This window comes from Plectropomus leopardus, chromosome 14 (assembly GCF_008729295.1).
Source record: "Plectropomus leopardus isolate mb chromosome 14, YSFRI_Pleo_2.0, whole genome shotgun sequence".
Taxonomy (NCBI): Eukaryota; Metazoa; Chordata; class Actinopteri; order Perciformes; family Serranidae; genus Plectropomus; species Plectropomus leopardus.
The window spans coordinates 7,830,722-7,853,684 of record NC_056476.1 but is presented as its reverse complement, the minus strand read 5'-3'; the positions used below and the strand labels follow the sequence as shown (position 1 = coordinate 7,853,684).

At 40.5% G+C, this 22,963-nt stretch overlaps 2 protein-coding genes across 2 annotated transcripts in view; one reads left to right on the top strand and one right to left on the bottom strand.

Moving 5' to 3' along the window:
• Nucleotides 1-8,407, top strand: part of slc25a21 (solute carrier family 25 member 21) — a 117,381-nt gene extending 108,974 nt beyond the window's left edge. The window contains exons 9-11 of the mRNA XM_042501311.1: nucleotides 3,168-3,349; nucleotides 4,935-4,987; nucleotides 6,349-8,407. Of these exons, the coding sequence (XP_042357245.1) occupies nucleotides 3,168-3,349; nucleotides 4,935-4,987; nucleotides 6,349-6,410 (297 nt within the window). The 3' untranslated portion in view covers nucleotides 6,411-8,407. The remainder of the gene's footprint in view (nucleotides 1-3,167; nucleotides 3,350-4,934; nucleotides 4,988-6,348) is intronic.
• Nucleotides 8,408-12,521: 4,114 nt separating this feature from the next.
• On the bottom strand, nucleotides 12,522-21,666 carry pax9 (paired box 9). Its single transcript, XM_042501455.1, has 4 exons — nucleotides 21,513-21,666; nucleotides 20,290-20,904; nucleotides 17,616-17,755; nucleotides 12,522-13,842 (listed from the first exon to the last, which is right to left on the bottom strand). The coding sequence occupies exons 1-4, from the start codon at nucleotides 21,514-21,516 to the stop codon at nucleotides 13,585-13,587; spliced, it is 1,017 nt and encodes a 338-aa protein (XP_042357389.1). The 5' UTR covers nucleotides 21,517-21,666; the 3' UTR covers nucleotides 12,522-13,584.
• Nucleotides 21,667-22,963: the final 1,297 nt, after the last annotated feature.

The following is a 22,963-nucleotide window of genomic DNA, read 5'->3' as shown; positions in this document are numbered from 1 at the left end:
CTCCGCTGTTTGCTCGTCATAACATCCTCAAAGTCTCAGATTACACATCCGGCAGCGCCTGATGGCCCAAACAAAAGTTAATTTTGTTTAATGGAAACGTTACCATACGCCAGCTCCACATGTACAAACCAGAGCATTAGATTAACCCCGATGAACTAATTGGAAGCAGACAACGGCACTATTTTCAAGGTTACAGTGGGAGCCCGAGCGCTGCTATATTTTCAACATTTTTCCAGTGACGCATGGCGTACAGAGAAGCAAGTGGTCATCCTCTGAATGATAATTATGTGGCTGGATGACCCAAATAGCTCTCTTCTTAGATTGTGGCCGTCGCTTTTGGGAATGATCCATCGGTATGTGCGATGATGGAATGATCCTGTTTGTGGGAGGCTAACGACAGCTATTGTTGAGGCAGAAAAGAATAAATACTGCGGCCACCGACAGCTCACAGGCTGAGCTGATAGTGGCGTTCCTCCAAAGCCCTTTTGTCAGCAACATGAGCAATGAGCTTGCAACTCAAACATGTCCATAGTCAAATGAAGCTGGCCGAGCTCGGGCTTCTCTCATGTCTCTATTTTAATAGTACAGAGGAGGCAGATAGCACACTGCCATCATTCACGAGCGAATGTGTGAGGAGATGTTTGCTTAAGGCTGTTAGGAAGTGGGTTGATGGGTGTACTTAGGCCGTGGGTATGTTGCCCCCTTCCCCACATCCCACTTGAAAAAAACAGAAGAAGTGGGATTAGCTGTTGATTTACCTCGGCTCTCAGGGTGTCCAGCCGCTTGAGAAAGGCCCGGACCAGAGAGGCTGCTGTCATTTGTAAAAATATCCCGGCCAATTAGCTGTCAGAGCTCTCTGAGTCTGGGCTTCTTTGGTACAGTAATACCCCTGTGCCGAGTCACAGCCCAATTACCCAAATTGTCCCCATATGCCTCCCCAGTCTGCCTGCATGCACCCTGTTTATAAATCCTCCGTCTTGGCTCCCCCAAAGAACATGTGCTTCTGCTCAGCCAATCAGAGCGCCGCACCGCAGTCAGGAAGCACTAATCTGCCCCCCGCTACCATAAAATGATCAGGGCTTTCATGCCAGCTTTGCAATCATATGCACAAGCCTCCTCATGCTCTCCCCCCACTCTCACATATACATAATGTCTGTCCATTTATTTAGTCAACTCCATGGCACTACTTTCTCTCGCTGAAGTTATATTCACTACTAATGTTTTGTGGGATGATATTTAACACCTGGTGCCCACTTTTGAAATGTTTCCAGTAAAATGGTGCTTGTTGAACATGCGTACCAGGGTTCAAAGTTTATAGGGTTTTTTTTTTCACTTGCCTAACTGGCAAGACTGGGCAAGTGGGTCAGATAGCTACGTGCCCGAAGTCAGTTTTTACTTGCTCTGAAACAAAGTGTTTTATCTTTTGGCAGTTATCAAATAAGTTAGGTCACATTTTATTTATAGAGCACATTTAAAAAAAACAAATGTCGACCAAAGTGCTTTAGATGGAGATAAAATAAAAGTCATGATTAAATAAAAACATAGGAAATGAACATATAAAAGCAGCCATACCAGGAGAAAGTAATCAATATGCACATTGCAGCATTGCACAAACAACAAAATAAAATACAAAGGCTAAAGATAAAGGAATACTTTACAATGTGAGTAGTATGTGTAATGAACTGCGGTAAACCTCCCTCCATCTAACCAGCGCCTAGGTACCCTCCCAAAACTCAGAGGATGACCTAAATTGATGCAAAAAGGCGTCATTCTGTGTAGTCTGGCTAGCTCTAGCGGCTGTACTCAAATTTAAGGCTGTACTTTTGCATTTTTGTATGCCCGCCACCCACGCTGCCGCCGTGGCCACAAAAAGCATAGAAGCAGATGAAGAGAGTAACCCACCCATCTCTCTCTCTCCCTCTCGCACTCTCTCTCAAACTTAGACTGAAATCCAATCAAACTGTAAAACCAGGCAGTGCCAGTGAAATACAAAGATTGTGTTACTCCACTGCCTATCTTGCACCTAAAATGTTTTCAGAAACACATTTCAGTGTCCTGTTTAGCTGTCATAGCGAGAGTTTGTGAACAGGAAGTGGGCGCCATACTGCTTCCTCCACAGTGAAAATGGAGGTTGAAAAAATCCAACGGTAAAACTAAGCAGCGCTAAAAGAATAGATATCGTTATTGTCCACTTATGTGGAAATTTGTCTTCGGTTTGCCATTTATTTGAAAACTTCACAGACATTGATACACTTATGATATATAAATGTAAACCAAGTTTCTGTGGCTGATTCGCATGATTTTTAGCCTCAAAACTTTTAAACTTTTCGAAAACATGTCTTAGCTTACAGTTTAACTGTAATATGAGATCATTTCTTGCCTGCCGGCCACTATTGTTTCAAACAGATGAATTCACATTCACCAGCAGGAGCATTTATTGTCTGATGTGGCGCAATGCATTGTTGTCCTCTTTCTCTTGTTTTCTCTGGTCATAAAGCAATTTCAAATGTATTTGCATTGTTATACTGCACTGACGGCCAAGTTTTATTAAAAGGCCATCTTCCCAGCGTGAAATAGTTCTTTAATTGTTGTTTTATCCACCTTTTTATTCCACCGTCTTTCAAACGTTGGCCCACATCCTCCAACTCCACCCAACTAACTTCCTCTTACAAGATAATTGAAATATTTGCTTGTGCTTCAGCTCATAAACTTTGTCGTTACTCGCTGCCATTTTCTCGTGAGTGCCTGATCAGTCCTGCACGTGTTACTCTCAACAGAGATGAGAAGGAAGCGAGACGGCTCACTCCGTAGCTAAATCTATCATCATGTCTCCAACAAAACAATGTGTTTAATTAATTTTTGTAACTTTTCTCCAATCAGGCTGGTAAGTTGTAAAATTTACTTGCCCCGGGCAGTCCGGCAATCCTTTCTTTTCTTTATTTTATTGCTTTTTATTTATGAACTTTTTTTTACATTATAGGAACAAGAAGTAGAAAAACAAAAACAGATAAGCAACAGAACACAGAAAAAAAATATAATAAGTATGTGGTCATGGGATGTTTAAAGAGTAAAAGAAAATTTTCCTATTCGAGGGCAGGTTATTATATGTGATGCATACAGAGTCCTGCACACTTTTTAAAAAACCTGTGTCACCTCTTCTTTACCAGGACCCCATGCTGGAGTTTTTGAGGAAGTTTGCTATCGGCCTGGTGTCCGGGACAATCTCCTCCTGCGTGAACATTCCCTTTGACGTAGCCAAGAGCCGCATCCAAGGCCCCCAGCCCGTTCCTGGAGAGATCAAGTATCGCACCTGCTTCCAGTCCATGGCACTGGTGTACCGGGAGGAGGGGTATGAACAACGGGGGGTTAACTGGGGATCAAATTTTTTTTAAAAATTGAAACACTGGCACCGATGAATCCAAGAATTAATGAGGCACTTTGTCTGCTTTGTTAGCCGTTGACAGTTGGTTATCTGCCAACCTGGCTGTCAGGAAAGACAAATGTAGCAGCTGCAGCTACGAGTTAGCAGGGTTTGATTGTGCGGTGTGAGTTTCCTGCTCTAACTACAGAGGAAGTGCATGAACAGCTTGATGCAAAGCTGTGATCCGATGAATGGAAACCAAATAGTGACGTTACATTCTGGGCCGTATTCCCCACGTGTGTGATCATACATCTCTGCAGTCTGTCAGACGTACAGTAAATGTTAACATATTTTCGAGCCTCGGAGAATGGCAGCTCTAAATGGAAGCTTCAAGGAAAAGATGTATGTTATGTTAGCAATTGCCCCAGGCTTTCCACTTTCCCCCATGCAGCTCCACTAAGACAAGGGCCGAGCGAGATGTTTGTAGTTAGTGGACGCAGGAGCCTCGGGGGCGACTGCAGGAACGGCACTGAAACGTTGTCGTCGCAGGGGTGCACGCAGGGTGCCCCCTCCGCCACATCCAGTCCCCTGCTCTAACACAACACAGTCCCAGCTAATTAGTGGTCCCTATGGGAGACGTCGTTAAGCAGACCCTAACGAGCCGCACGGCGCTCCACGGGTCAATCTAATCAGACAGAGGGCCAGGGAGGAAGTGGGTCGAGCCTTATTAACGCCATCAGTGGCGGGGGCAGGGAGCGGGACAGGGAGCACGAGGCGGAGGCAGGCAGCCACCGATCACCTTGAATGCATTAAGAGGCAGGTACTCGCCACCGCTGGCCGTTAGAGCTCAACTATGTACCTGACGGGGTGAGAGTGAGAGAGACAGGCAGCCAAGCAGACAGAGAGACAGGCAAGGACTCACCACCACACTCACACACACACACACACACACACACACACACACTGAAGCAGGGATACTCAACTTGCTTTGCTTTGGGGCCACTTTTGCAAAATGACAGGAGGCCAGGACCCAGTCACAGCAGCTCGTTACATGTTTCTAGGATTTTAGGATTTTGATGCTGTTTTATGCACTCTGGGACTTAAATTATACTAAAAGTACAAAAACAATTCTCAGTGTGAATCACTTAATTTTTATAGTGAATTACAAAATAGTCTGGGGGGGGGCACCTCGGGCTGTAAGTTGAATATCACTGTACTTAAGGCATACATAGATAAAAAATAGTAATAGTTCTTTGATTGGATTATAATTATTAATTTCTTTGTGAGATATTTTGTTTGAATGTAAATGTAATAAGTATTATTCAGACTGCCCATCTTTAATGTTGTTATAATCAGATAAGCCAAAATGTATTTGTCAGCGAGGAGCTTTTTTGAGGAATGTCCTTCCTTTATTTAAGTAACAATATTTTATTAATGTGTGTCATGATTGTGCTCCATACCATGTGATGACGTTCTTGAGTCACATGAAGAAATCAAAAGAAATGAACATATATTGAGTTTTATGTTTGGTATTTGTAATTGCACATTATTAACATCTCAATTTTCTCCATAGGTACTTGGCACTATACAAGGGGTTGGTGCCCAAGATAATGAGGCTTGGACCAGGTAACAATATACAGTTCTTCATACCGATATTAAAATTGTCTAATATCACATTTAAATCATCTTTAAATCATTTTGAGAAAACAATGTTGATTTTTCTTTTATGTTCAGGAACTCTCATATTATTGATCTAGACAGTGCTTCCCAAATCATGTTAGTGTTAAATTCAACTTTGCATGAGTGTTTTTAGTGAAATGATGTGTGAACAAGCTCTACTTCCCTCTTAGATTTATTAATTCTTACTGTTTTGTGCCTCATTGTCAATAACCCGAATCAAATCATTTTACGTTGTTATTTCTAATATCTATGCAATGTTTTAATGGTAATATAATGAGCTACATTTACTGCTTATCCAAGTATTCTGTCCTAATACAGTGCTGCAGGAATGAGTCCCAAAACCAAAAAATGAGTTCACATTTTAGCACCTTTAGTTCCTTGGTCTTGAAGTCAGTCGTTTTTTTGAATGGGTTTTCGGTTAGATACCTCAAATAAAGTTTGTGGTCAACACAAGCTTAAGAGATGTCTATGTTTTGTTCTACAGCATAAAATATGTCGGTAAATACACCATTCATGAATTTTGACGCTTTTAAGTGTCTTAAAAAAGGCTGTTGCGAACAAGTTGCTAAATGAGACTGCAGAGTGTCATCAAGCTCAACACGGCTTTATGGCCTTGTTGTGGTGATAAAGTTCTGTCATGCGACCATGATGTAGTTTTTTTATAGCCTAATGTTAATGTTTTACTTCTGATGATTGAATTTGCACTAAAAAAATCTTAAAAGAGGTGTTCATTCGTGAAGGTTATGCTACAGAACATGTTGTGTAAGCATGGGCGGATTATGAGACAGCAAGCCCCTGGGCACAGACTTGTAGAAGGGCCCCACCACCTCTCCTACATAGGAACAAGAAACTGATTTTATACCTATTTAGCCTCTTTTAGTTATTGTTTTGCATCTCTGTGTAGTCATTACACATCTCCCTGTGATTTTTTGTTGTTTAATTTTTCTTTATGGTCATTTTGCATGTCTTCATGATCTAATATAAATGTCTCTTTGAGAGACATTTTGTAGTTGAAGGTAGGCCCGTTCAGTAATCCATCCATGCATGTAAGTATTTGTGTAATAATACACAAATCAATGGGAAAATCCCATTAAATTACTGTCGTGGAAACCAGGGCAATGCTAACTTCCAGGCTGTCCCAAAAATAAACGTCATCCCTGCAGCACTCTATTCACCATCCATGTAATGTCCATCTATGATAAAGTATATTCTTGGTTCCTATTGGTTAGGTAGCTCACACTGCTTATTAACTAGCTGAGTTTTTTATTTTTTTGCTGCATCTCTTTCTCTCTTCTGTTGGGTTACAGGTGGAGCGGTGATGCTTCTGGTCTATGAATATGTGTCAGGATGGCTGCAGAGGAACTGGTAACAAAACAAAACAAACCACAGAAATAATACCCACGAGAGTGCCTTATGGATCATACCTCAATGTCATTATTGTTAGCTGACTCCACTGACATCAAGCCAAATTAGTGTTTTTTGATTATTTTTTTACCTTGAAAACACAATATTGCTCTACGAATATCAAATTAGTATTACAATCTTAGAATGCAACTTTCTAAGAAAAAAAACACATCTTCATCAAAGTTACTTTCTCAGGAATTAAAAACAGCTGGAATATTTGAAAATGGAATACTTTTCTAATAGAAAGCATGTTTTTCACAGTGGATCAGTAGATTTTAAAGGCCCTGAAAACCTATTGTTTCAATCTGCTTCTCAGTATGAATAATGAGGTCCAAAATGAACACAGTATTTTCTGTCAAATTGATAACAGTTTTTTGCTATTTCACATGGGACATTTATGCATTTAGTACTTTTATTCTGTGCTCCTCTCACTGAGTTTGAAGTGGGCAATGCTCAGTTGGAAATGTTGTGGGATTGTTTGCTCATGTTGCTCGAATTGTCAGTGAAATCTGAGCAAACTACACCAGCACAGTCCTGATGAAGCAAATTATGTGAGTTTTTGAGAGTTAAACTCTCAAAGAATAATAGTGAAGAATATTTCATCATGAAGTAGCTTATTTAGTCACAAATACTTTGTTATAGTGCTGAATGTTGGAAACAAAGTTTTCAGGGGCTTTAAAGCTGGGGTAGGCAGTTTTCTGGAAAAGACAATCAAAATAAATGCCAGAATTTGAAAATCCAGCCCTCCCCCTGCAGCTCTCCCCTTTCTGTCCTCAGTTCCTCCAACCAGACAAGCACACACTTCATAAATTTACCTGTACAGGTATTAGTCACTCATTTCAGTCATCCTGGACGTGCCTGCGATCCTGATGCTGTTATAAACAGCAATTCAATGAGAATTTCTTTTCTTCATGACTCACTGACTACATTTACATGCACAAAATATTCTGGTTTTTACCCTTATTCTGAAAAAGATAAATTCCTAATTTCTACTAATGGCAAATGAAAATGAATTTTTCACTAATACTCTTATCTACATGCAGCCAAGTATAGTCTGATTAATGACTAATATGTCATTTATCATGTCAAAATATAGAAAAGTGGATCAGCTGGAGCCACTTGTGCCATTTTGTTTCTCTCCATCAAAAAAAGGATTCTTTCAAAGTTTCCTACTGGTGGCAAACTTGTTTGACTATACTAACACAGGCTAGATATTCTAAATCCTGAAAACAGGGCCACGAGGAGGTGCAGAAGTCCAGTTCTTTCTCAGACCACTTGAATTACAATATGCTGGAGGGTTATCATGGTCTAAATACACAAGCACAAACTCAAAAAGGCCTACCCCTGCTTTAATGTTCAGTTTCAAATGAAATAAAACAACAATGGTGTGAAGGCATGTTTACGAAAGGACTTGCAAGATACAAAAAGTCTGCTTTACACGCACTGTAGAGCATGCAAGTATATGTCAGGATTATATAGCTGCACAGCACAGAACACAGCTCTGCTGGACGCAGTGGCTCATCTGCCTCTATCAAACATCACTCTTATCTTCACGTAAGCTGCTCATTAAGGAGCAGATTTTGAAGTCAGCTACAGTGCACACAATTCAGCAGACATACATACAGTTTTTTATGGACACATCTTTATATACAACAATGCATCTGTGAAATATATACTGTGGTCACACCCATCGTACTGAGCCTTACTTTACATCTAAAACCAAATTGCCGCTATAGTGCCAAATAATTCTTAAAACAGAATTAAAGTGTGTAAGAATTTCTTTTACTCTGATATTTTTACAGCCTATTGCAGAACTTTTTTTAAAATATCTTTTTGCATGACTGATATTATTTGTGTATCGCCTTTAAATTAGAAAGCTTTATTAGTAAGAAATTTTGTTAATTTGACTTTTATCTTAATGTAGAATTTGTGAAAAGTTACTCAAATGTCTTGGTAACAAATAAAAGAAAAACAAACTAAACTTCTCACTGGGTGCCTCACTGTGTGTGCATGTGTGTGTGTGTGTTTGGATTGGGTTAAAGCACTTCTGTCTCCTGTAAGTTTTTGTTGTTGCCTGTTCGTCTCTCACGGGGAGCTTGGCGTTGATATAAGCGTATCACCTTCCTTCACTTTCCCACTTCTTCACCCTCCTCCTCGTCAGAGCACTGTGTTGTTTAAGAACCTGTCAGCTGTATTAGCCAACCGAGTGTCAGTCTTTTCTCTCTCGCTCTCTCGGTGGCGGCCTGAGCACACAGCGTTAGTGCGAGCTAAAACAACAAGCTCAAGAAATGCAAATGTGGCTTCAGGAATTGGGGGGGTTACACCGCACTCATTCTCTCCCTCTGCCAGTCTATCTTTTACACAAATATGCACGCACACATGCAAACACACACACACCTGTTGCACAGCCTTCAGGGCAATGGCTGCTCTGTAAGAGACTCATCTCAACCTCATCTGGTAGTAGCTTATACTGAGCCACGTTGGCATTTGACAGTCATCATTAATGTGGGAGTTTCTCTCTGCCAAAATGGAACGGCTCCTGGTTCTTTGCCCAGGGGCCCCGTGGTGATAGACTAACAACTGCGGCTTGCAGACTGATGGAATTGTAAGCGCTTAACGTGTCCTTTTTTTGTAATGGGGCGCTGTATGTTTGTTTCAGACTTGACAGCTTGCAACATGTGTATTGCTGGGTAGCTAAGCAACAGAGCCACCCTTCACCTGAATTCCCTGCACACAACGCTGATCATAAATCTTCTGCAGCAAAGTCCCCCCTCTCCAAAATTTTCTTTACACCCTTTTCATGTACGCTCCTCACCTTCAACAGTAACATTTCAATTCAGTGGCTCCACGTTGACAAGCCTGCGATTTGGACATGGCCGTACCTGTCTGTCCCAGTGTGTTTAATGATTAATATAAATTAGAATGTAAAAAGCAGTGATTCATGTCCGTGTGATTGGACACTGGAGCCGCGTTCGCACATACCAAAGACACGGAACCAGACATGTTGTGATTTTCCGAGCCCAGTTTTTCTTTTCAAGAGGTTTTACTCACCTGTGTGCTCGACGTTGCTGTTTTAAGGCATTAAGAAAACATTCTGGCTGTTGTCAACCTCTTTTAGAAATGTGCATTGAGCAGGAGCACGCATGAAGCGCCATATTCACCCAGAACTCTGCTCTGTGTTACCCTGCAAATGGCTGTCTTGTGTCTGATTGCATGTGGAGAAGTAAAGATAACCATATGACACTGAAGTCAGACTCATTAATTATAAACACGTGTCTGCCCCTTATTTTTAAAACTGCGCCTTTTGAGACCCTCGCCTCCTTAAAGCTGACCAACATTAGAGTACAAGAGTGGGGATGATTAGACTTTCGAGAAGCTTTTTCTCCTGTCTAGAAAACACACTGTTCCTATTTTTTAAATACTGGTGTCAATTAAGACGACCACATTTTAATTTTGTTGCATGAGTCAGAGGCTAACAAGGCTGTGCTCGGTTCATGTAGCTGAGTTGAAAGGAAAAGTTGTTTGGTCTTGTTATGTGCAGGCTGAGGTAGAGAAGGAAAAAAAACAACAAAAGAAGAGCATGTAACGACTTTTTCATGTCACTCAGAGAGTTAACCATCATTTACTGTACGTGATGGATGGTGGATGGTAAAGGGGGTGGCCGTGAGGGCTGGCTGGTACAGCGAGTGTATGATCATCACGTCCCTGTGATGTGGTTCACATACGGTCAAAGAAACACTACGATCCCTGAGCAACGGTCCGTGACCACTGGATGCGGGGAAGAGTGCTTTCCAAGTCAAATCAGCCCCTGCATGGGAAGGACTGTTGACACTGTCGCATGGAGGGACTGTTTATAACACAGGAGGACTGGAAACACAGGGCCTCAGCAGCAGGTAATGCTATATAAAAAAAAACAGGTGAACAACTTTATCAAGTTATTAATCTACAACTTCATGTCCACGCCAGAGTTTGTTTAAATCTCTGCAGGGCTAGACAGGGCTTGCCGCAATTTATTACACCACACTTTGCCCCCTCCAAACTTTCAGAAAGTATTTTTGCATCATTTTGCAAACATGTCATTTGTCAGCCGGGCTGTGCGCGTTTTCTTTTGTAATGAACACGTTGAGTCGGCCCTGACAAGCCCTGTTAGGGCCTTTTTGTGGCTGCCGAAGGTTCGTGTTTGGGTCACATGTCTGATGACCTTGGAGACCGCAGGCCAATGAGCCTATTTGTGGCTCCCAAAATGCACATGGACGGACTCCACCTCACCCCGGGAGTCTGGGAGTCTTCGGCTCACAGATCTTGAATTTTAATGCAACAGCGATTTTCTAATTTACTGTGTTTTACACACGCCTAAATCCAGCTGAAAAAATTCTTTATGGCTTACAATTATAATGCATGACATTAGACCTTTGCTTTGATTTATAAAGAACAGCAGAGATTCCCAAAATCACACCACTCCCTTATGAGATATCTACTGAAGGCAACTTTGTTTTTTGTTTTTATTTTAAGATTGAGATTGGAAAATAGGTCTCTGTATGTCTGTAATACCACAATATTTTATATTTTTAAAACTTAATTTTCAACTTAAAATTTATGCTTTATACCATGGGTCTTCAACAAGGGGTCCGTGACCCCGGGTGGGTTCTTGGAGTTAATGCAGGGGGACCACCACTTTTTTGTTTGATAATTTTTTTTTTAAGTTTACGTCTGAAAATATACATATTATTGGCAAAGATAAATCAACCTATTCATGAAAACAAATATTTAATTTACAGTACACAAAACTGATAATAGGCCAAATGTTATCCATGAATTCATGATGTATAAATATATGAATCTATCAGTAATTATTAATTTAATCGCTTGGTATTTTATGCACCATATAAAGAAGGAGTCTTCAGTGTTTTTCAGGTTGCAGAGCCCTAAACTGAAATAGAGAGGGAGCAGGACTCTACTACACAGATAATACTGAGTTGCAAAATAAACAGGGGTTACATTAATATGTAGGGCCCAAAGTGCCATGTAAAAACATACTTTTATACACTGCAGAAAATAAACTTTTCATGAATTATTGCAAAATTACCTCAACTTGTCTTCTCAAATTCAGGCAACTTAAAATTGTAAGGCAGTCTGGACACTTTTTTATGTTAAAACAAATAGTCTTTTACAGTAATATATAGTGCATACAATGCTAAGATATTAAAAACAATAATTACTGACTGATTTATATATTTTTACATCATTGCTTCATTTGATTCAGATTTATAGGTAACATTAAGATTGTGTTCTGTAAATTAAATTTTTCTTTTTCTTTTTTGAATAGGCCAATTCCTTGTTGCTGATAATCTGTTGGGTTCGTGTTTAGGTGTATTTTTAGATGTGAACTTTAAAAAATAAAATTTGGTGGCCACCCTGCTTTAGCTCTAAGGATCCCCTATGGGTCACGGACCCCCTGTTGAAGACTCTTGGTATAAACGTATGTTTATACGTTGCATTTTAGGCCCTATACCAGGGATTCTCTACTTGCTTTGCCTGAGGGCCACTTAATGCAAAATGCCAGAAGTCCAGGGGAGCCAATCACAGCAGCCCATAATAAGTATAGTGTATGCAGGGATGTTTTTAGGATTTGAGGACATTCAATTTTCTCCCTTGCCACATTTTTTGATTAAAAGAAAGCTCTAATTTGATACTTTTGTGCACCAGGACACCTTATTTACATTAAAAGTACAAAATCACTTATTTTTATTTTGAATTAGAAAATGATTGTGAACCCACCTGGCACCCATCGGGGCTCAAATTTGGCCTGCAGGCTGTAAATTGAGTATCAGTGCCCTACACAATAATGTGGGCCCAGTTTACTATGCAGCCCGATGTTATACGTATGGAGGTCACTGCTCTATCTGTCTTTCAGGTGTCAAAAACATTGAAGACCCTTTCTTTATATCCTAAATTTATTTGAGGAAATTGTGCAAAATAAATTTTATTTATATATGTATTTTGTAGGACGAGATATATGTAAAAATCCATCATTTAATTTATTTAAACTGTATATTTTTTTAGTAGGGAGCAAATATTCAGGCATAAATGTTTATGAAAATGGAAAGGGCTTTATTAAGTGACGTGAGGTTATTTTGATGACTAAAACAATTTTAAAAGAATTTGCTTTATGTGGTGTGTGCGCTCAAAACGCTTCTGATGAACCTTCCTAGTGAGCCGCGACGCTTGGTAATAGAAAATACAGGCCTGTGTGTGAGCGAGCACATATATTTTATGAAAAGCAGTTTCCTGCTCATGTAAAACAGGCTGGCAGGCGATAACACCCCGGATTTACCTCAAGTTAGCTACACGAACAGAAGGCAAGAGGAAATATTTATCCCCATATTAAAAACTAGGCTCCCCCAAAACAACCTGCAAACTCCAATAACAGCCAAACAATTTAATAAGATACATTCAATTTCATTGTGCAACATTTGTCAATTGTTATGCTCTAGACTCCAACATCAGACCAATGCCAATTTGTCTAAACGTGCGTGGAGACCCCCATGCTGTCTGTTAGGCTAATTGCACTTCATTCAACGTACCTTAATCTAATAAATAAACTTCTCTGTGGAGCTCCTGCAGGGGCTACACTTTTAGAGAAGTGGGAAAACAATGCTCCATTAAGACTTTTATCAAAACATAAACACAAAAAGGCATACAAACATATAAAAAAAAAAGCAATTATTAAGCACCCTGAAACACTAATGCAAAGTTTTCCCCCTCTTCTTTGCTTATGAAGTTATACGTTACCCCATTTTGCCCAAAGACATTTGCAGAAGTGTGCAGTAAAGAATCTGAGAGGAATTGTGTTGATGGATGGAGGAGCAGTCATACATCAGTCCTTCAGTACACCTGTCTGTCCTGCAAGTTCTTTCAGACAACAAGTTTGTGCTAAAAGTCGCCTTTATTCCTCGTGTGTCTTTGGTCTGACTGTGAGGAGGCGCAGGAGGAGGGATGGCTCCTGGGGCCGAGTCCTTCATAGAAAGGAGGCAGTGGGAATGAAACGAAGCCACAGGGGACAGACTTGGTGTCTCCTGTCCTCGCCGTCTCTCACTCACTCCCCTGCTCCTCTCCTCTCCCTCCTCATCAGTCTGACTTCACAGCGCCGAGGCGGTGACCGGGTGGATGGCATCCCGGTTGGCTGTCATGCTCTTGAAGGCCAGAGGGGTGGCGATGTCACAGTTGTGGGGAGATAGAGCACTGCCACTGGCCGGCTGCCATGTGGCTCCGGTCACATAAGCCGACGTGGTGGCGCTGTACCCCATGTAGGGTGACACTTGGGTGGTGGGAGGGTGGTAGGGAGGGATGCTGGGTGCTGTGACATAGCTGTTCACTGTGGGCAATCCATTCGGCGTCTGGGGACGAAAGAGACATAAAAATCAATGTTAGATGTCTGTTTTGTGGCCCCTCCTCTGTGTAGAAATCATATTTGGTGATTTTCACTCTGTGGTTTTCCCCAGAATTTTAAAAAAAAGAAACTATTTGCTGCTCAAGAAAAGCTTTTTTTTTTTTTTGGCTATATTAGGTGACCCCCCAGCTCAGGTAGGCACACACAAGCATCTGAGCTCTAATGGAAAAAAGCTGAAGGAGAAATGATTGAATTATAAACAGCAGAAACTTACATTCAAACTTCACAGCCACCACATAAAAAACCCATTTTCCCAATTTTGATGAAAGTATGAATGATCAATTATGCGCTCTCATGCCCCTGGAACATATTAAACATGGATAAAAACCATACATGCGTGATTGCCCGTCTGTCTGCGGGACTTGTTTTCTACCCAGAGAGTGGACGTTTGCTCCGGCGGGCGTTGATATACCACGTCAGACGATGGGAGACAGGGTGGTTGGGAGGGGGCGCCACAAAACAGATGTCACGAGAGATTGAGAGTGAAAGGGCAGGAAGAGGGGAAATATGATAGAGAATGAGGCGAGGGTTCGGAGCATGAATGGGCTTTGCCTTTCTGGCACGGTGACAGGACTTAACTTGAGGAATTCACCAAAGCATTTCAGCAGGGAGGCCGAATTTCTGTTCCTGGGTGGTCTGCAACTACTGAGAATTATTTCTAAAAATGGGATCTTTTTTTTTTTTGTTCTGTTTCTGTGACTTGTTTTTACTGACTGGCAGAGTCGCCGAGTCTTCTTTAAAAATAGATATAAAAAATTACACTCTAAGCTGACATTTGTGGGGATTATAAAACATAACTATAGAGAGAAAGCTCGTTCTGTGGGTGTCTGTGGGTCTGTGTCGGGTGGCTGTGGGTGTCTGTTGGTGTTTGTGGGTGCCTGTCTGGGTGTTTGTGTGTCTTCACTTGGCTCAACGACACTAAGGTTTATTTCACAAAGAGCCACACAGGCTTCAAACTGTGTTTAAAATGATGTTTTGCCATTTAAATTAATTGGAAAAATGTTTAACTAAGACTTAAGATCACATCTTCCCCTAATGAAAAACACATCAACAGCTACAGTACCTATACAATATATAGGGCCCACAAAATAACAGGAAACACCTTTCAGTATAATACATCCACTGCAAGAGCACTGCAGCCTCAGATATGACCACAGACAAGGGCGTAGCTGTTGTTGCAACATTTTGGGGGGTACACATACGGAAAGTGGGCATTTGGACATCCTCCCCCGGCTAATTTTGAGTGTCAAACATCTAATTTTCTTCATTTTAGTAAAAATTGTTTCATTCATTTTTTCCTCTTTTACATCAATTCATGAAAGAAATGTCTTTAATTTGTCAAAATAAAAGTCCTACTACTACTTTTATTATTCATTGTGGGGGACAAATGCACATCCACTGCTACCCCCCAAAACAATCTACGCCTAAGGCCACAAAGTTGAAGCAACACCTGTCTGTTACAAATTGAACAAAAATTATAGGGTTTACAAAGGGTGTGTTTATGTCTTACTGCATCAGATTGCATCTTTTGGGTGTTATTTTGTCCACAATTTAAGAGAATATACTTGTGTATTCTCAAAAACTGTATAGGTATATCTTAGAGTTGTGTGTTTTATTTGATACTTGTATATCGATAACATTTATCAGTCCAACAAAAACAAAAAATGCATAATTTAAATAATAATAATAAATCTAATAATAAATTATACTAAATAATTTTAAAATAATAATTTAAAAACGATTTCCCTTTTGTTGATAAAAATAGCTTAATAATGACGCATGTGTGGATGTTTTCATGCCTTTTTGAAATCATATTGTTTAAAACAGGTAAGATTAAATAGTGACTAAAGGCATTGGCGCCATTCATCCAAATAATTATAACTCAAAGGATTCACTTTGTCACGCTCTGATCCCATTGTTTATATTTCGAATAAATCATTAAGACTATTTAAAATCGCGTTAATCTGGCGTGGAACTGTATTAAATATTATCTATCTAATTATTTATTATTAAGAAAAATAGATTTTACTGAAAGTTTTAATCGAAAGATGAACTCAACCAGCTCCGAGCCGCCGCGCGCACTGAGCTGGTGACTTAACCTTAAATCTACTTTAATGATGCTCCTCTTCTTCTAGAGAAAAACCTGAGCGTCCCACGGGTGCATCTGCCCTGCAAAGTGCGCCTATAGGCCACATGTTAGAAAGTGCAGCCTCTGGCCTAAAACAGAAATCAGTGTGTGTGATTCAGGCCCAAATGATGTCGCTCAATTTGAATTAACTTTGCATTGGCACTCAGCCTTAAGGAGAATTTAAGAGTTAGGCCTTTAGTTGTCAGAAAAATGTGGAAAACGTGACCCCTTGTTTTGAAAATAGGAACCAAATGGACTTCAATCTGAGAGCGTTTTCAGCTCCTTGCATGACACCTCTCATCTTTTACTGAGTTTCTCTCACAAACACAAACGCAGATCTCTTTAACATTAGATCAGAGCTGCAGCAGCTGCCTGCACAAAGACTCGCTAAATCCTTCAGTCTCATGGTGGAACACTGCTCACTTCACCATGCTTTGTTTTTCTTGCAATAAACTCTGTAATTTATAGAGTTGTTATTTTCTGCCTTTAATGGCTCACTTCTGTTTTTGTACAGTCGGTTTTAACCGCTCAGACAGTCAGTGTGTCCACTTCAGTGCTCTGTCTTCTGCTAATCTCACAGATCGGCCCTGTGCTCTGCGTAACGAGCATGAAAACTCCCCCCTGTTAGAAAGTGGCAAAATAAATGATGCGGCATGAAATTGTTTTGGGGGTTTTTCTCTCTGCCAAACTAAAACAGAACAAGGACGCATGCGCGCACACATGGTCTTCATGGCCCTTCATTTATTACTTTATCTAGAAAAAATAAATAAATTAATAAAAGTACATAGAATACTCAAATTATTCTTTTATTAAAAAAGAAAATTATAAAAACCTAAATTAAAATAATAAATTAAATTAATACAAATAAGTCGCAGGACGAGTTCTTTAAAATTAGGGGAAAATCACGTATTTTCAATTATCATAAATGTATGTGAAATTCGACGTGCTTTATTTTGGGTATGGATATTTCACGTCTATTTATCGACTTTAACATTTGGCATAATAATAAATAATGTGCCTGAATGTTAGGCCTGCGCGACAGTTGTTTTAGACAAATATTAGCTGCTGCATTTTATCGCAAAAAACTGAACAAAAGATAAATTAATATTTTTTTTGCAGTTCAATGTTTTGTCTCAAACCGCAGCTGTGACACAAATCCATTAAAATACTGTAGGCCTATGTTAGAATAATTTCCCAGGAAACTGAAAACAGACTATATTAGTTTGCTGACTCTTATTTTATGGGTGTTAAAGACGCTACAATTAATTTTAAAAACCTAACATATCAAGAGGAGGCTGTCCAAAACTCTTTAAATGTTAAATCATGTGATTCGTAATAGCACTGACCAGCAGCAGGACCTTCAGGAAGTACAGAAATATTAAAAAATAATAAGATGTTATTAAAAGCACCATTACCAACTAGCCAACAGAAGGAGCGCATTAAAGATGTGGAATTTCCAACCCACGTAATTATTGAAATATTGTGAAATACTCAAGAGTTCAGTTAAGCCAGTTTGCCATAAATTTGGATATATTCTTCACTAAAGTTGCATTTTAGGTTATACAAAAATGAGATGTCCATTTTCTTTTTACCTGTGTGTATTTTGCGTCAGGTTCTAAATGCGGTTTATCCACGCCATTGATTAGTGGAGAGCTTGCTGGTGGGAAATTAGTCCTGTTTATAGCGCTCCATTCCTCTAGTTTGGCGCTGGGAAAGGATGGACTGTCACTAACTGGGGGGCAAAAGAGACATAGAGAAGAGAGGAGAAGGAAAGTCAGAAAGGAGATTTTTAAGATTAAGGGAAAAATAGACCCGCACAGGCCGCTGCTACTCATGCACCATCAGGCGCAGGTTGCATAAGAACAAAAACTTTGTGACATTTTGCAGTAAAGCACGAGTATTTGGCATTATGCGCACAGATAGCGCATATATCCAATTGACTTTCAGTGTACGTAAACGTTTCTATTCTCGAAGAGCTAAACAAAAATATCAGTTTTGTATTTAACAGGAAATTTGCATCTGAAACATTTTCTAATGATCTGTAAGTGATTTAAAATCTTAAAATATGACATATTTTCTCTTTAGTCATTTTAAAGCATTAATCAATAAGCGTGACCAGGCCTCAACATTTTCTGCAAGATTTTGGCTAAAACATTACACTTTGAGAAAAAAAATGAAAATATCCTTCATATTTTTTCCACTTTTCTTAAAATAAACGTGTTTAAACTGAGTGAAATTGATCCTAGAAAGCTGAAGATGGACAGAAGTGAGTTGACTCTCTGGTGGGTCAGGGACATTTCAGCCCACCAAAGCGTCTTCCTGTCGGGGGACAAATTAGATTTACCTTCACCGTCTCCCTCCTTTGGTGCGTGATGGATATTATATTATACACAGTCCCCAAAGTTTACACTGGAGAGAGCGAGTCCACCAAACTCGATAAAGGGATTTTAAAAAATACATAGGCCTATTTGTATTTTTGATGTTTAACTCTCAGCAGTTTACTCTGCAGCCTGTGCGTTTAAATCAGTGTGTGCCCGCATGCGCGCCAAATTAAAGAGCTTTGAGCTAAGTAAAATCAATAGTTTAGGAATAATAATCCTGCACATAGTGTTTAGATTTTTAGCTGATATTTCATGTAAATTTCTTATCCGTTTTTAAATTGGTGCAAAGGAGCTCTCACCTCTCCAAACTAAAACTGAAACGCTGAAAAACCTGCTGCTAACATGTGCAAAGAATTTCAAAATGCACAAATTGTTTATAAAGGCAGCTTCTCAAAACACATTCCTCTCGAGTGATTTCTCTCGGATACCTGCGTTGCGTTTTTCTTGTTTAGATTGCCCGAGTTTTGGGGTTTTCGCTTGGCCGGGGCGTGTTTTGTGTGCATGGCAGCCATGAATCCTGACAGCAGGACTGCTCGCAATGGACTGACAGCACTTCCCTTCCTGCCACTGGAAAACAAGCCCTCAGAAAAAAAATCCCTTTCACAACACCGAGCCGACCATTAACACTGATTTATGCCGGATCCTGTTTCACTGTTTCCAAAACAGTTGTGGTCTTGTTGAGTGCGCGCCAGCGCTATCTGGGCCTACCTGCATGTGACACATATACGACAAACAGCACAAAAACCGCACTAAAGTGAGCTGTTTGGCGCTTTTTGGGCCTGAATCTACAGTGCACAAAATGTCTGGCTCCAAGTCGTGGCAGACATTCAGCACACCTCATTTTGATGCACTTCATCTCACCGCCCTCCCCTCCGCTGTCCCTCTAATATTCCACATCCGCCTCTTAATTATTACTGCAAGCCGGACCATCTGTTTCTGGACTGACCTGCCTCCCTTTCAAATCAATATCAGCCGGCAGGTCAAATGGCATTTAAGCTCTCTCCACTCTGTGAAATCTGACAAGTTGATCCCGCTTAAAAAAGTCTTGGAAACCGAATGAAAAAGGAGCATAAATAATACTATTAATCTTAAAATATGTTTATATCTAATTGTTGAGTTTCCTCAACATTTAGCTACATTGACTGAATTTTATGAAGTTGTTGCAACTTTAAAATGACAGGTGGAATTACCTTGTTCTTTCTGTTTACTGTGCTATAAATCTGTATTCTGCTTGTTGCATATTTGTCTGTTAACAAAACATACTTGCAGATCTCCTGACCTCATCTTCAGCAAAATCCTCAGATCAAGTTAGGTCAGAATAACTTGGTTTAATAAAGTTGCAAACACTTAGGGAGAACAAGTTAATTCCACCTGTTATTTTTAAGTTGCAACAATGTCACAAAATTAAGTAAATAAAGCTAAATTTTGAGTAGACGTACCAATAAGATATAGTCTATTTAAGAAAATACAATTATGATCGCCTAATTTGCAACCAGCACAAAACAGATATACAGCACAGAAAACTTGCTAAAACGCAGAGAGGTTGATTTAATTAAACTTGTTGTTTTTAAGTTGCAACAACTTCACAAAATTAGGTAAATATAACTACATTTTAAGTGAACTTAACAGTTAGATATGAAGTAAACAAAACGGAGACTAATAGTTATATACAAACGGTTTCCTATATTTTTTTTAGAAAAATAAAATCAACTTGTCAGATTTTACAGTGTGGAGGCCTGTGAGTGTATAACATCCCAATTTTGGAGGCCTACAAAAACAAATACTCCACTTTCTCTCTCCAACACACACTGCGCGCGAAACCCTCTTCAAAAGTTGTTTAAATGTAGTGCAATAAACAAATGCAACCGCCCTCCATGCAGCTTACTTTGTTGCTCTGTAATAGACCGTATCCCCAGAATATCTGTCACAGAGTGCGAGGAGGGCCATATCCTGTGCATGGCCATGTGTCCGGGTAGAGTGGGCATGCCAGGGGGAGTGGGCACTTTGGACGTCGGGTATGAGTATAAGTGGTTGTAGGGTATCGTCGGTTGTGGCGGTGGGTGAGGCGCCTGCTTGCCCGACTCGTACTGGCTCTGCTGGGACAGATTCCCGATCTTGTTGCGCAGGATCCGACTGATGGAGCTGACGGAGGGCAGATTGAACTTGTCGCAAACCCCGTCGGCGAGTAGCCTGTCCCGGATCTCCCAGGCAAAAATCCCCGGGTCTCGCTGCTTGTATGTCCGTATGTGCTTGACCACGGTGGGTGTGGTGACGCGCGGCTTGCTGCCTCCGATGGCCCCTGGGAGGATGGAGCCAGTCTCGTTGTAGCGGGCCAGGATCTTGCTGACGCAGCCGTGGGAGACGCGCAGCTGCCTGCTGATGTCACAGGGTCGAATCCCGAGCTGGGCCAGCTCCACTATCCGGAGCCGGATGGCGTTGGGGAGCGGCCTGCCGTTCACGAAGACTCCGCCGAGCTGGTTCACCTCACCGAAGGCTGGCTCTGATGGTGTCAAAAACAAACACACAAACGGGCAGAACAATGAGACAGCGATTAGGTAACAGCGGCCCACCGCAGACGGCTTTAAAGAGGCCTGATATTACCAAACACATAATGGTAGGCCTTTAAAATGAAATATTTAAACATTTAACTATTAAACCGTGTTTTTGATCCACTTCTAACACGTTTTAATCATTTTTAAGAGAACTATGTATCCAAAACACTTATATTCGTCTTAATAGCTGGTTTAAAATTATGCACATGCACAATTTTTACGCTTTAACCGTTTCAACAGAAAAGTTTGCACTCTAAAATACAAATGTATCACTTTGACTTGCGTATAATGTGTGGATGAAAAGTACCAACCAACAGCTGACTGATAGCTGTAGTGCACGCGAGCTAAACTTCACATGAATGTCAAAACTCGTGCGTAACAGACACATCCTACAAATCACTCTACTGGTGTCTTCCCACTGGATTAACAGCTAAACTGGCGCATTAAACACCCCAAACAGACGATATCTCGCTTCATTTTCACACCTTACCCCGTTGGACCGTTCGCTGCATCCCTGACAAGAAAAAAAAACAACCCGATCCAACACTGAACTCACCCATCGTGTTAAAGCCGCAAACGAAAAACACGGTGTCCGCTTTGTGCCTTCTGCGTGGGTCCTGCTCCGCGTCCAGCGTGTCCACTGTCCAAAACCGCGTCCAAGAAAGTCTTGTTGCGCGATAAAGGAACAAGAGGGACAAAATTCTCGATCTGTTTCCTGACGGCGCTGGAGACAGGCTTACATTTCAATCTGGAGAAATTAGGAGGCTGGACTTCCAGCGCTGCTCCCGCGCTGATTGGCTCGGCTCTCCAATGGAGTTTGGAGATTGCTCAGAGCCGCGCTGCGATTGGTGGAAAAGTTTGACATGACAGGTCCACAGAGATCCCCCTCCACCTCTTGTCCTCCTCCTCGTCTTGCTCTCTCCCGTCAGAAAGCATAGCTGGGGATATGCCACCATGAATGCGTTTGTTATTGAGACAGATATGATGAGCAGAAAGCGATATCAAGATTTTGAATGTGGCGCTGAATTAAAACATGCGTAAAAAGTTCCAGCGGGTGACAAGGAATCTTCACATTAATAATAATAATAATAATAAGGATTATTATTATTTATTATTATTATTGTTATTATTATTTCATAAAAAACACACAGGTTTCTACAATTAATAAAATAGTGCAACGTATCTAAATTTAATCCTTTATTTTTGTTTTTATAACGAAGATTAAATCTTTCAAAATAATAATTTAAAAAAATGGTCTGTTATGAAAACAAGAAAAGTGGAAATCCTGACTTTGTGTAGCTTTTCAGCTCCACGACACCACCCTTCATCTCCACCTTTTAAATGGCATCATTAAGGAAATGGGAGGAAATGAATGATTGGTTCTGAGTAATGTAATTGGCTGGGTGATATTTGTAAATTGTATCTCCGTGCGCTTGGGGATTATCACACTTTTTCCCTCATTTGTCGCCCATGTTTTTGCTTTCCTTTACGCATCAAGCGCTGACTGCTACACTTTGTAAAACACGCCAAAAACAATTCCTTCACGGGATGATTTTTTTGGGGGTTTTTTAAAGTTAGGCGATCAAAAGGCGAACATGTTTAACCTTTGGACAGAATCTGCCTGGTCATGCAGTTTGGAAACATACCAGATTTGTCTCTTGTGCCAATTTTAAATGAAATATTCTATGATTAATTTGGTCGTGCGTGAAACGAAGATTACGCTTTACAGTGTTGTTTTAACTCAATAATTTTCACTTTTCCTTTTCAAACTGTGAGTCCATTTGATCTGCATTAAAGCTTTGCTCAGGACAGGCCAAACGGTGCCCTTTTGCCAATTACGCACTGCAAGCGTCAAAGCATTAGTGCTCCTATATGATAAAGAAATTGCCTTTTATGTCCTAACCTTTACATAATTACCTCTCAGGCTAAAAGTCTGCGCACCAATGCTTTCTGAAAGGATTATTTCTAACTTTACTACCTGTGCATACAAGCTCACGCTGCACAGAA

Bases quoted from the DNA above. Each gene is read 5' to 3' on its own strand.
- pax9 (XM_042501455.1), bottom strand. The intron at 17,756-20,289 runs GTAAGCTGCATG...TTTGCCCCCCAG, and splicing joins GTCTATTACAGAGCAACAAA to TTAGTGACAGTCCATCCTTT. The intron at 13,843-17,615 runs GTAAAAAGAAAA...TTTCGTCCCCAG, and splicing joins CTGACGCAAAATACACACAG to ACGCCGAATGGATTGCCCAC.